We start from the raw sequence: 12697 nt of genomic DNA, 5'->3' as shown, positions 1-12697 counted from the left end.
AGCTACTTTTTGACAAAAGACTTTACCATTCAGAGCCATGCAGATAATCCAAAGTGCCCAAAACCTTCTCTATTGGATGGAATAAGTATCCCTTCATTGGCTAATGAAACCCATCAAAACAACCAAAAGTTTTTCCCAAACCTTTGCCCAAGAATACAGGTAAATGTTATATGATGTACTTTTTTTGCAAGCAAATGCTTTAGCGAACGAGGATGTCCTTTAATAACAGTGAGATTGTTTCTTATTCTCCATCACATCATGCACAATGCAAAAAAAGCTAATCTTTCTCTTTTGGAGATTCAACCCAATGCAAAGCACACCCATTATGCATCTCGATCGGAATACCCTTTACTTAGCGGAAGAACAAACCTACATGTACTAATAAGATTGTATTTCTCAAAGAGACAATGGTTTGTGTGAGTGCCACAAAACATTTGCATGTACTTGAAACCATAGGAGTTTTGTATCAACCTGTACAATAGTGTGTTGTTAAACTTATTTCATTGGGATAACATATATTGTCTTCTTTCAACACCCAATCATGAATCTCGTGATCTCTATGTAGAGGAAGCCTAGGTATTGTCATGGGGGTACACACCGAATATTTCACATTTGATTCCATGCAATTTGATGATGTTCGCTTGATATTATAATTGTAAAGAATCGAGTGTGATTATGTGCAATGGAAGTGTGTGTGTATGAGAGAGACACACACACACAGATATACAGAAAACTAGAAAACTATATTAACAATAATGAACAACCAACAATTACAAAGAAGAGGAGAAGGTGCTTATGCAATCACCTTCTCTTTATACTCTCTCACTACAACTACCTCTTGAGAAAGAGGTAGAGACCTAACTATCTACTAGCTATGTGTCATAGGACTAACTTCTATGACACATTAGTTATGATACAAAGTAGTGGGTGTTCACACACTTGGCTATCCCTAAGGTGTGTTCCCACACTAGGGAAGTTGAGTAACAATCGGCAACGGTTCGGTTTGAACCGAATTGAACTGAAAAACCGCGACTTAATGGTTTACACGGTTCGGTTTGGTTTCAACAGTAAAAAACCGTGGTTTAAACAGTTTAACGTTTTTTTTTAAAATTTTATTTATTAAAAATTTGGTAATATGCACCAAGTGGAGCTTAAACATTTAGAGTTTTATGCCATTTGGGAAATAGGTATAATTTATAGACGGCTTTTTGATAAGGTAGAGTGGTTTTACTCAACACCAAAGTACATATTTATTTAAGCCGATGGTTAGAATTTAGAAAAATATAGGGGATATGTGGATATCTTGTATGTTTGTCCTTATGGCGTTTTCTAATACTAATGTAATATCTTTTTTTGGGGAAAAAAATTTGTAAAAAATTTAAAATTGTTTTAAGCAATATTTTCATTTTCAGACCTTATTCTCACATTTTAGGAACATTTTTAAAATTTTAACAATTTAAAATAATGAAATATTTTAAAATTTGACCTAAGTTAAAAACCGAAACCGAACCATGAAACCGCGATTTTAACGGTTTCGTAGTTTGGTTCGGTTTGGTTTGATGACCCTATCAAACCAAACCAAACCAAACCATTGTCGATTGTTAAAGTTGAGTTTGATTCTCAACAATAATGACATGCCATGTTATCAAACAACTAACGGAGTGGAAATGTAGTACCACCATAATGTAAGCTTATTCAATTGTGATAGTCCCTCGATTTCGAGTTCCGTTCTCTCCATTTTACATATATTGCAATATTTCCTTCCAACTCTTCAAGAAGTTTTGAACCAAATGAACACCCTTTTTTATTGTAGATATCCATTCGTTAGTATAAACAAACATACATAGATACCATACTATGGATTTTACACTACATCTAGAAGTGTTCGCGCATTGCCATTACTGTTCCAGGGATAAGGAAGGAAATCCAGCCAGCATGGGAGATGTTGAGTAGTACAATTGCATATAACATCTGGAAGGCTCGGTGCTCTCTCGTTTTCCATAAAGTTAAAGCATCACCAACTAAATTGGTTACAAATATTTGGATGGACACAGTTCATACTTTGAAGGGTTAATGCAATGGTATAGTTGGAGATTCTGATGCTAAAACAACTCAACTTCGTGAGTTTCTTAGCGTGTGGACAACCACTCCATTCATGACCTCCAAGAATGGCACTCCTTTTTGGCACTTCCAACCTCCAAAATGGTTGTTACCTCTATTGATCACATAGAGTTCGAAATCTTGTAAATTGTTTATACTAATGAAAGGATATTTTTTCTTGAAAAAGGAAAAGAAAAACATACATAGATATGTGATTCTCAAAGGGACCAACAGAGGAAACAACCATCTTTGAAGGACAAAACTAGAGCATCTTTCTAGACAGGGAGATGTTGAGCAAATTTATCATATGAATCCCCAATAAAACCATCCCACTATCCTTAAAAAGTACATAGCACGTCCATCCAAAATGTTATGCACCACTTCAAGTGGTAGTGAGACCCTAACTTGATGAAAAATGGATTGGAGGAGAATGGAGGTTCTGAATGGAGCATACAATGGTACTACTCAGTAATTCCACGATGGCATAGATACATACATAGACGCATAGACACATACATAGATACATACATCACATAGATAGATAGATACATACATCACATAGATAGATACATACATACTGTACATACATCACATAGATAGATAGATAGATACATACATACATCACATAGATAGATACATACATACATCACATGGATAGATAGATACATAGATACATACAAAATACATATTTAGATACATACAAAGATACATATTTAGATACATACATACATAGACACATAGATACATACATTACACACATAACATACACACACACATACATACATACACACACACATACATCACATAGATAGATACATATTTAGATACATACATACATAGACACATAGATACATACATTACACACATAACATACACACACACATACATACATACACACACATACATCACATAGATAGATAAATAGATACATACATACATCACATAGATAGATAAATAGATACATACATACATACATCACATAGATAGATAGATAGATAGATAGATACATACATACATAGACACATATGTAGATACATACATTACACACATAACATAAACACATACATACATAACACACATACATAGCATACATACATACATATGCTTGAATTCATACATGCAAGCAATACTCGAAAAGAAAGAAGCTCTAACCCTAACCCTAACCCTAACCCTAACCACGTTAACTTCTGTGTCAACGTCTCACCGGCTTCCTCCGCCACCTCTGCTTCAAGACATGGTATGTACATCAGCGTCTCTCTCTGATTAATTCTGGCCTTCTCTACAGATCCCTTCACATTTCTCATGCTTGATTGTGTTGGTTGTGACAAAATGTAGGCTTGCTCGGCTTTCTATGATAATAGAGGTTTTCTGCAATATTTTTGAGCTTTTGGAAACGTCACGTATCATAGTGCTCTTCTCCAATCAATCTAGGTTTTTGCATTTGAACTATACATCTGATTCAGCTGATTTCCTTAAGTTTTTGGATGGTTGACAGTGGAAAAAATTCTGTTTTTGCTAGGTTTTCTGTGAGCCAGAGGATTTCTGCATTATGATATCTTCACGTTAGATTAGGTTTAGACAAATTGGACCTGCTTATAACTATGGTAAGTATAGTGATTCTCTCTTGCTAGTTAGGGTGCTGCAACTGAACTCTACATACATCTTTGATCTTCGATTCTTTCGCTCTTAGAAATGGCATTGATGATGTAAAAGAATCTGCTCTGGCTAGGTTTTCTGTGTGTAAGAGAGAGGATTGCTGCCTCCTGATGTCTTCAGATTAAATTTAAGCCTCAGAGATACATCAGATAGCTACGTGCTAATGGTAAGTATCATCGGTTGCACCGAACATTCCATGGATTCCCTGATTCCTTTACATTTTTCAACTCTTATAGATGGAATTGACGATTGAAAGGAATCTGTTCTTGCTAGGTTTTCTTCAAGTGCCCTCGTGATATATTTCACAATTAGGCTGAGATTGATATGCAGAAATAGGCGAGTGATTTGCCATGGCAGGTGAAGAAGATGTCAGCAATGCTTGGCCAAAGTTCTCTACCTTTAGATCATCACCTTCGCGAGCTGTGGATGAGAGTAGAATGGGAATGGGAGATCTGAAGATTTCACAAGGGGAGTTGTCGGCCCATCCTCCCTCTTATGGTCTTGAAGAGAGCGTTGTTGCATCAAGCATTACCCAACAGAAGGTTGCAGCTGCGAAACAGTACATAGAGAATCATTACAGGATACAAATGAAGAGCCTTCAAGAGCGTAAAGAGAGGTTAGATTGATCTTCTCTTGCATCATGGTTTGAACACATTTTCTGTGGCCTCTACGTTTGTTATTAACGATTTAATTGTTTTGCAAGAAATTTTGATATATATTCTTAATGCATCCTTTTATTCCTTTGAGTAATCTCTGTTATCTGAGTTTTCATTTGATGCATGATGTAATAGGGGACTATGAAAATACCCCAAATTTATAAGAATTTAATATAACGATTTGCTGTAGTATACATACCAGTAACATGTATCGACCTAGAACACTTATTTATATTGTGGATGTTTTATTTCTGCGATGCTTCAGGATTCTGTGCTTTCATTCTGAACATTTTAAATCCATGGGTATCATGCAGTCTCTGTTTTTTCTGAAACGTTGTGCAGACATCGAGGCGTTGAACATGAGGTGTAGTAATGCTCATAACATGTTATTATTCATTGAGGATCTTGGAGTTGAATGCTATGTATGACTTTTGACCACATTTATACGTTTCTCAAGGTTAAAGCATCTTGACTTTGTCCATACACTGATTGTTTCTTTTCATGCATATGTTTATGTCTCTCGGAATATTGTTTCGTTAATTGTTCCCAGTGTACATGTACTGTCCGCAAATGCTAACTTGATGTATTCAAGGAAGTTATCATTTTTCAAAGGTGGAAATCATTCTGGAATGTTAATCTATTGATTCCAACATTACTAACTGGAAACAAGACTACAGCATTGGTGTGAGATCTCAGCTTTGTCTTATTTGGAAGCAAAGTAATGCCATACTATGCCATGTGTCTTTCTGCATAACTTTATACATTCATCAGGGGTAGCCTTGAATTTTAACTATCTGATTGCCATAGATTAAGCGCTATTGAGAGGATACAAACAAGTACATGTTTTTTGATAATTTAATTGGCTAGATAACCTAGTCAAGTCTTTTTGATGTATATTAGAGATCAATAATTATTGTTGGAACAAATGTTTCTTTAACCAACTCTTCTTGCATGCAATCATTCTCCCTCTCCCTCTCTGTGCCGTCAAATAGTGCTTACCCTATAGCTGGTCCTTTGTCATCAGGAGGTGGCTGTTGGAGAAAAAGCTAGATAAAAAATTAAAAGATTCAGAGCTATCTGAAGAGGAGCACCAAAATCGAATAAAGGATCTTGAGAGAAAGGAGACAGAAAATATGCGTTTGCAGAGGCAAAGGTTGGGAATGGATGATTTTGAACCTCTGACTATCATTGGTCGGGGAGCCTTTGGTGAGGTAATGTAAATGAACTTATGCATATGTCTCTGTGTTCTATTTTTAAAAAAACCACTGATGAATGAGAGATACAGCTATTCTGGGAGATCTGACTTCTTCACATGTTTAAACCTTATGAACATTACCAAAGTTTGTAATCACCAATTTTTTATGGTTGTATTTTGATTTCCCATGTCACAGGTGAGACTTTGTAGAATGAAAACGACTGGAGAGATCTATGCCATGAAAAAGCTGAAGAAATCTGAAATGCTCAACCGTGGTCAGGTTTGGTGCTCGAAAACACTTCATTGCACCATTATGCAATAACAATTGCTTGGTAAAATGCACGTGCTTGCAAAGGTCTATGTTCGTGAGTTCCTATCAGTCAAAATTTCAAGTTTTTAATATTTTGCAGGTGGAACATGTGAGAGCGGAACGGAATCTACTAGCTGAAGTTGACAGTAAATGTATTGTCAAGTTACACTTCTCTTTCCAGGATTCTGAGTATTTGTACCTCATTATGGAATACCTTCCTGGTGGAGATATGATGACTCTACTTATGCGTAAAGAAACATTGTCTGAAGAGGTTACACGGTTTTACATTGCAGAGACTGTTTTGGCAATTGAATCTATACATAACCATAACTACATTCACAGGCACAGCATTTCTGAGAATAATTAGTTGGCCATGTAATTGTGTTGACAATTGTTTATGATCTAAACATTTAGTGGCTCTGATGCAGGGATATAAAGCCAGATAACCTTTTGCTTGATAAAGATGGCCACATGAAATTGTCAGATTTTGGTCTATGCAAGCCGTTAGACTGCAGTGCACTATCAACAGTGCCTGAAGAAGAATCATCTGAAGGCAATCCACGCAGACATAGTGATATTGATGGAACTTCACAGTTTTCAAGACCACATTGGACTCAGCAAGAGCAATTACAACATTGGAAACAAAATAGAAGAACTCTTGTATGTGTCTTTCTTGTGTTCTATCGACAGGATGCTGTTGAGATTGATAAATTTTCACATGCTATTGATATTAAGATTGTGTTACACTACTGCTTGCCATATTTTAGATTTGTCTAACTCTGTACCAGTTTTGATTAGGAAAATGTCTTTGCAGGCTTTCTCAACTGTTGGAACATCCGATTATATTGCTCCTGAAGTGCTCCTGAGGAAGGGTTATGGATTGGAGTGTGATTGGTAAGAACATTTCTTATGCTGGTTGACTTGTTTTACCTAATTATGATTCCTACAAGGAGTATAGGGCTAACAAAATTAAACGAAGCATATGATTTCATATGGTCCTAGCATATTGTTGTGATGTAGCATGTTTTGGTTTGTTTTATCAATTTCTGCAAAGCAATATGGGATACGAACATCAATCAAAAGTATGTGATTGCTTATGGTCCAAACTATTGTTCATGATTTAGATAAAGATGTGTAAACTTATTCTTATGAAAATAGTGTTTCATCCTCCTTGGTTTGTCTGATTTGATCCTTTCCAGCAGTATAACGTGTAACAAAATTAGTTGATGTGTGCGATTGCCTATGGTTCAAATATATCGTTCTTGATGTAGATAAACATCCCTAATCCCATCATTCTAAACGTTTCAACTGCAGTCTCATATGGTTTGCCGATGTCACATTTATGCATCATTAACATAAAACTACCTTTAATGCACTTACCATCTCAAGGGCTACTGCATGCATGCCTCTGTTACCTTCCTCAGTTGAGGAAGGTAATGAGTAGAGTGTGATGTATGTCAAATTGCTTCTTCCATCACCTTCTGCTTTCCTCTCTTTGTAATCAGCCTTGCTGATTCTATGCTTCTATGCTGCTGCAGTAGAAATTGATAGAAATTTAAGACGGGGTGATTGTATTTTGAATGTCTTGATATGGATGTGTGGCTAACCTTTAGTTGTTCGTGCCAGTGTATGTAGTCTGAATTTTAGCTATTATGGTTTTTTAAAAATGAAATTATTTGTCATTCTTTTGTTTTCTCTGTAATTTTCTCTCACTCTCACATGCTTTCTCAACGCAAATATACCTATACCGAAGTATTAAATATCGTATCACTCTAAAATCAATATGTTTTATGGCATTTACCCCTATGAGCAGGTTATTATAGATAACAAAGCTTGGCAGACTATTTCCCTTCCGGGCACTTTTGGAGTGAAGCAAGGAAGTCTGCTCTATGCAATGCTATCTGGACTCTGTTAATTGTTGACATCATTTAAGGTAGCAGTGATGGGGTTGAGCTTGCAGGAATGACTGTTCACATAAAACTCTATGTGGATGACATTTTCCTAGTGTTCGCAACAAAGCTAGGCCTTCATCTACATTTAGAGGCATTGGATGACTTGTGAACCCTGAGGATTGTTAATGAACATTGGGAAGACCAAGGTTCTAAATTTCCATACATCTAGGCACATTGACACAACACCTTCATCCTGGCTGGGGATATGTGGAGGTTGTAAGCTGGGGATATGTTTACTTGGGGATTTTCTATAGCCATAGTAGGATGCTGGTATATGGTACAGGCTGCACAAGACAGAATCACTATGGGCTATGCAGCATTGGTATTGTTAGAGAGGCATTGCCACCTGGCACATTTTCAGGAGCCCTGGACCAATGGGTGGGTTTCGATACATCGGTCACTCTGGCATTGGGGTATGCATCAACAGTATGGGCACCAGGACTGACATGACCCGTCCTCATAATTCTTTTCTTTTCCTAAAGGTGCCAAGTGGACATAAATAGCTGCTTGTAAAAATGTAATTCCACTGTTTGTCAATCGTAAGGCCCCTGCATATGGTCTTCCAGCCATCTTAGATCTAAGCCTTCCTTTTGGGTGAAGAAACCTAACTATTCCAAAACATCCTACAGGAGTGTGAAATGTTTTTGAAATACCCTTGAAAGCCCAGTTGCATGCCAATATTTTAGTATATAGTGTTGGTTATGCCAGTTTGCATTGATCCAAATACATTCTCTGACATGTTGGATTGAAAACATGTATGAAGAGCACTTGGGTACCACACCATCATGTCTACGTCTAAGATCTTCATATGCTAGGCATTGACAAACATAGTGCTCCTTACCCTCCACCTCTATATGGTAGAGTATCCATATGAACTCTTCTCTAGATACTGTGGTACCATGACAATTCTCAATGTAGCTGATATGAATAAACTCTCGACCTAAAAATTGCTTTTGTAATGTGGCACACATAAGTCCATTTAGAGATGTCAATCATCATTCTTTCTCTTTCTCTTTCTGTCTCTTTGTTTCTCCTTTTCAACTATTTGAAGGTTAGTGCAAGTTGGTAATAGTTGATACTATGGATCTTTATAGGTGGTCACTTGGAGCTATCATGTTCGAGATGCTCGTTGGTTATCCACCTTTTTGTTCTGATGATCACATGACAACTTGTAGAAAGGTAACTTCAGATTGTAAAAATCATTTAATTTGGCTATCATTGAAAATATATTATGCTACTATATAATTTGTACCCTTCTTTTCATGTTTTATTGCTTGTTGGAGTCCGTATTCATTGTGATTGAGAGATATATATTGTAGATATTATTATCATCTGCTGATAGCAAGTATGGCGTACTGTACTAAAGGGAAGTAGTTATGGAGCTGGTAACTGATGCTTGATGCTAAATAATTTTACCATTAACGTTGGCAACTGAGAGTCCACCTTTAGCTGTGAGATCATAGATGAGGGCTTGAAATTTGAGAAAAGAAGTTTTGATGTGATCAAAGCCTGACACTTAATTAGAGTGTGAGTCTGCAACATACTTAAAGATGAAACACACATATTCAGTGAGATTATTTGCTGGTGTTCCAATGCCCTGTCTCTTGCATTAAAGCTAAGGCTAATAGTAAGTGATGATGGATTGAAGGGAAGGGGATGGGTTCAACCATTTATGGGTTGCTCTAAGTTGTGTTTGAAGAAGAGGATGGTTTCTCAGTTGTGTCATGTATAACTGTCAGCCTCTGTAGCCGTGTTACACTGCTGTAATGTAAAAGAAATTGCAAGAAAACGTTCTTAGGATGGTGGGAAGAGAGTTTTCTCTAAAAACGGAAATGAGGAAATATGGGATCAAAACTGGTGAGATATATTTTGTGAATTCAAACTAACGTATGTGTATTGGAACCATAACTACAACATAGATAACAGTGAAGTCTTTCAAAAAATTGAACTTTGTTGCTTATGGTCTATAGACATCTTTGGTCATGAAAAAAGATTGAGGAAAATTAAATTTCAGAGTTAGGTAATAGCAGCAGGAAAATTCAGACCAAATAGACAAAAGCTCGAGGAAAAAAAGGCATGAGTGAAGGGAAGGGAGGTTAGATATGTTGGACAAATGGAGAAACTGATGTAAAAACAGTGAGAAAAAGCTTCATCAAACTAGCAGGGAAAGATAAACTTGCTATGAGATAGAGGAGAGAACAAAGATAAGGTGGGGCTACCCTTTGAAGGTGGGAAAACTATGGAAAAAATTCCATATTTACTTAACATTTTGATGAATTATGGCACTGTGAATGAATTTGTTGAGGTTTTTTATGCTTTGTGAGCTTGCAAAGGTTCTCAAATGCATGGAATTCTCACACTGGGGATTGCAGTGCATAGTATAGTCATCCATCTATGATTGATATATCATCTGTGGGACTCCAACTGAATCATCGTTTTATGCACAATGCATGGTTTTTCTCTGCGAAGGTTTTTGGAGTTACTGGCAATCATTCTACTATTAAGCTATTCCTATATGGAAATCTCTTCAATGCCTTATTTTGTTGGTGAATTTTATATTCTAGTCATGAACCTTATGCTCAATTCATGATTGCATAACTTGAAGAGAGTTCGCAAAAATGGGCACACTAGGTTGAAATCAACGTGTATTCAATACGCAACTTGTTTTGCCTTATAGCTTCAATGATTTGCATGGGGGATCCATATCAAAATCCTTTGTTGAAGTTTATACAAGAATACAATCATTTGTCATGAACCATTATACTAGGACAACCGTGCCTCTTTATGGGCCAAGCACCACTTAGCTATGAAGGATTTCATATCACTCCATCTCTCATGTAGAATGTTCTGTACTCAACTCATACTTCATGTATGCAGCAGCTGTTTAATGCAACTAGAATTCCATCTTACAACAATCTTTGAAGTTATTCTATGTTTTAATAATATGGGCATGAGTCATGGCATGCTTCCTAATTTGAGTGCAAATTGAAACAAATTGTTTAGAAAAAGAGGAAGATAATTAATAGCAAATATACTACAATGTTCAGTTATTTTATAGCAAATTTGTTTGGAAGTGTAATATTTTTTGAAAGAAGGTTAAGTGGCGGAGGGCATAGTTGAAAATTAGGTTTTCAGAAATGTTATACCAGCATTGACCACTTAATCACTGTTTTGGTGGATTGGGGATAGACAATGACCTAGAGGAATTCTTCTTTGAAGCCTCTACAAGTCAGTATATACTAGTTATTGAAAAGCGCACCTTTTGTTGGTGATGCTCCTAAATTGTCCATGAGGCCGCAAGTTGGCTGCACGATATATTTGTTTGTATAACTCCAAAAACCAGTCACAGATTAAGTGCATATGTATATTTTGTTTGAGGGTATAATGCTTCATACATATTTTTTTATGCCACTGATGTATACATACATCGTTTTGTGCTAATATTTGAACAGATAATCTATTGGAGGAAATACTTAAAATTTCCTGAAGATTCTCGACTATCGCCAGAGGCAAGAGACCTTATGTGTCGGCTTCTTTGTGATGCTGACCATAGATTAGGTGCCAGAGGAGCCGATGAAGTGAAGGTAAATGTTTGCACACTGGAAAAATAGAACTTCCTCTGCTAGGCACAACGACATTGTAAATCTTAGATTTAAAATTTCTACAGGCTCATCCATGGTTCAGAGGGGTACAATGGGACAAGCTGTATGAAACAGAAGCTGCTTACATTCCAGAAGTAAAAGATGAATTAGACACTCAAAACTTTGAGAAGTTTGAGGAAGTAAGTATAAATGGTTACCAATGCTTCAATGACTTTTCCATTATGAGATGATTGAGTTATATCCAAGTTTGCTAGAGGATGAATTATGAGACTCTCTTTCCGTAGGTGGAGCCGCCTATTGATCGTCCAGTTAAGTTGGGGCCATGGAGGAAGGTATGATTTTGGCTGTCATTCCAGGTGCTGGCAAACATGATTTATGTATGTTCTCATTTGATGCTTTTATAATGGCAGATGTTATCCTCCAAAGACATTAATTTTGTCGGTTATACATACAAAAATGTTGATGTGTTCAAGGCATTACAAGGTGGGTTTGTTTCTCCTATACCCTTTTAAAGTTAATGTTTGAATTTTATTCTCAGCCTTGGTCTTGTTTTTAATTTGGGAACTTTATTCTTCAGAAGAACTTGCTGACAATGATAGAGATATGAATGTGGTGCATCGTGGTGATACAGATATTTCAGAGGATCTTTCTGTCTGACTAAGCCAGTTTGTGCCACCTGATTTTTAGTAGTGTTGATTCAAGATGGTATTGTCAAGTCGAGCTCATTAGGAGCACATTAAGCTGTGCTGCATTGCAAGAACTTGCATGCACAATATGAGAATCACATTCATATACTGAAGCTAGTATTTTTGGTTGATATTTACTAAAGAAACATACAAGATTAGAAGACCATATAAAGTGCATTAATAACAGAGTCTTTACATAAAGGAGATATTTGAGTGAGGACTCTGATTAGAAGGTATCATTTCTTTATATCCCTTACCAAATTTGATGATGAAGGTTCTGTACTTAAATTTTGATGAATTTATTTGTATGTCAAATATTGACCTGACCCATGGGTGATATATGATAGTGTTGGCTGTGAAGTTATTGTTTGAGAAGTTAAACCGCCCCAAGAGCTGAGTCAAGCTTGTTTTCCAAAACCTCGAATGACCTTTTTTTAATATTGAATGTGGATTTTGTTTATGGTTCAGGCTTGTCTCTACCATTTCAATAAAATTGTGTTTAGAATATTATTACAAATATTCACCTGGCCTTTTAGGCTT

The 12697-nt window shown here is 36.4% G+C and overlaps 1 protein-coding gene across 2 annotated transcripts; it reads left to right on the top strand.

The window, feature by feature from the left end:
* Positions 1-3613: 3613 nt before the first annotated feature.
* LOC147853867 (uncharacterized) lies at positions 3614-12451 on the top strand. Of its 2 annotated transcripts, none has more exons than XM_087331938.1 (14): positions 3614-3704; positions 3830-3922; positions 4030-4372; positions 5437-5623; positions 5804-5887; positions 6018-6259; positions 6346-6577; positions 6732-6811; positions 8964-9048; positions 11322-11453; positions 11537-11650; positions 11756-11803; positions 11882-11954; positions 12049-12451. In XM_087331938.1, exons 3-14 carry the CDS (start codon positions 4107-4109, stop codon positions 12126-12128), a joined length of 1623 nt encoding a protein of 540 aa, XP_087188064.1. In that variant the 5' UTR covers positions 3614-3704; positions 3830-3922; positions 4030-4106; the 3' UTR covers positions 12129-12451. The 2 variants fall into 2 exon arrangements, with proteins under 2 accessions (XP_087188064.1, XP_087188065.1); XM_087331939.1 differs by having other exon boundaries at positions 3830-3935; positions 4042-4372.
* Positions 12452-12697: the final 246 nt, after the last annotated feature.

The sequence above is a fragment of the Azolla caroliniana genome, unplaced genomic scaffold (genome assembly GCF_043228905.1).
Source record: "Azolla caroliniana isolate FFs.n. ecotype wild unplaced genomic scaffold, voAzoCaro1.0.p SCAF_16, whole genome shotgun sequence".
NCBI classification, from domain to species: domain Eukaryota; kingdom Viridiplantae; phylum Streptophyta; class Polypodiopsida; order Salviniales; family Salviniaceae; genus Azolla; species Azolla caroliniana.
The sequence above is the reverse complement of the archived record's forward strand: the minus strand, read 5'-3'. Positions and strand labels throughout refer to the sequence as shown.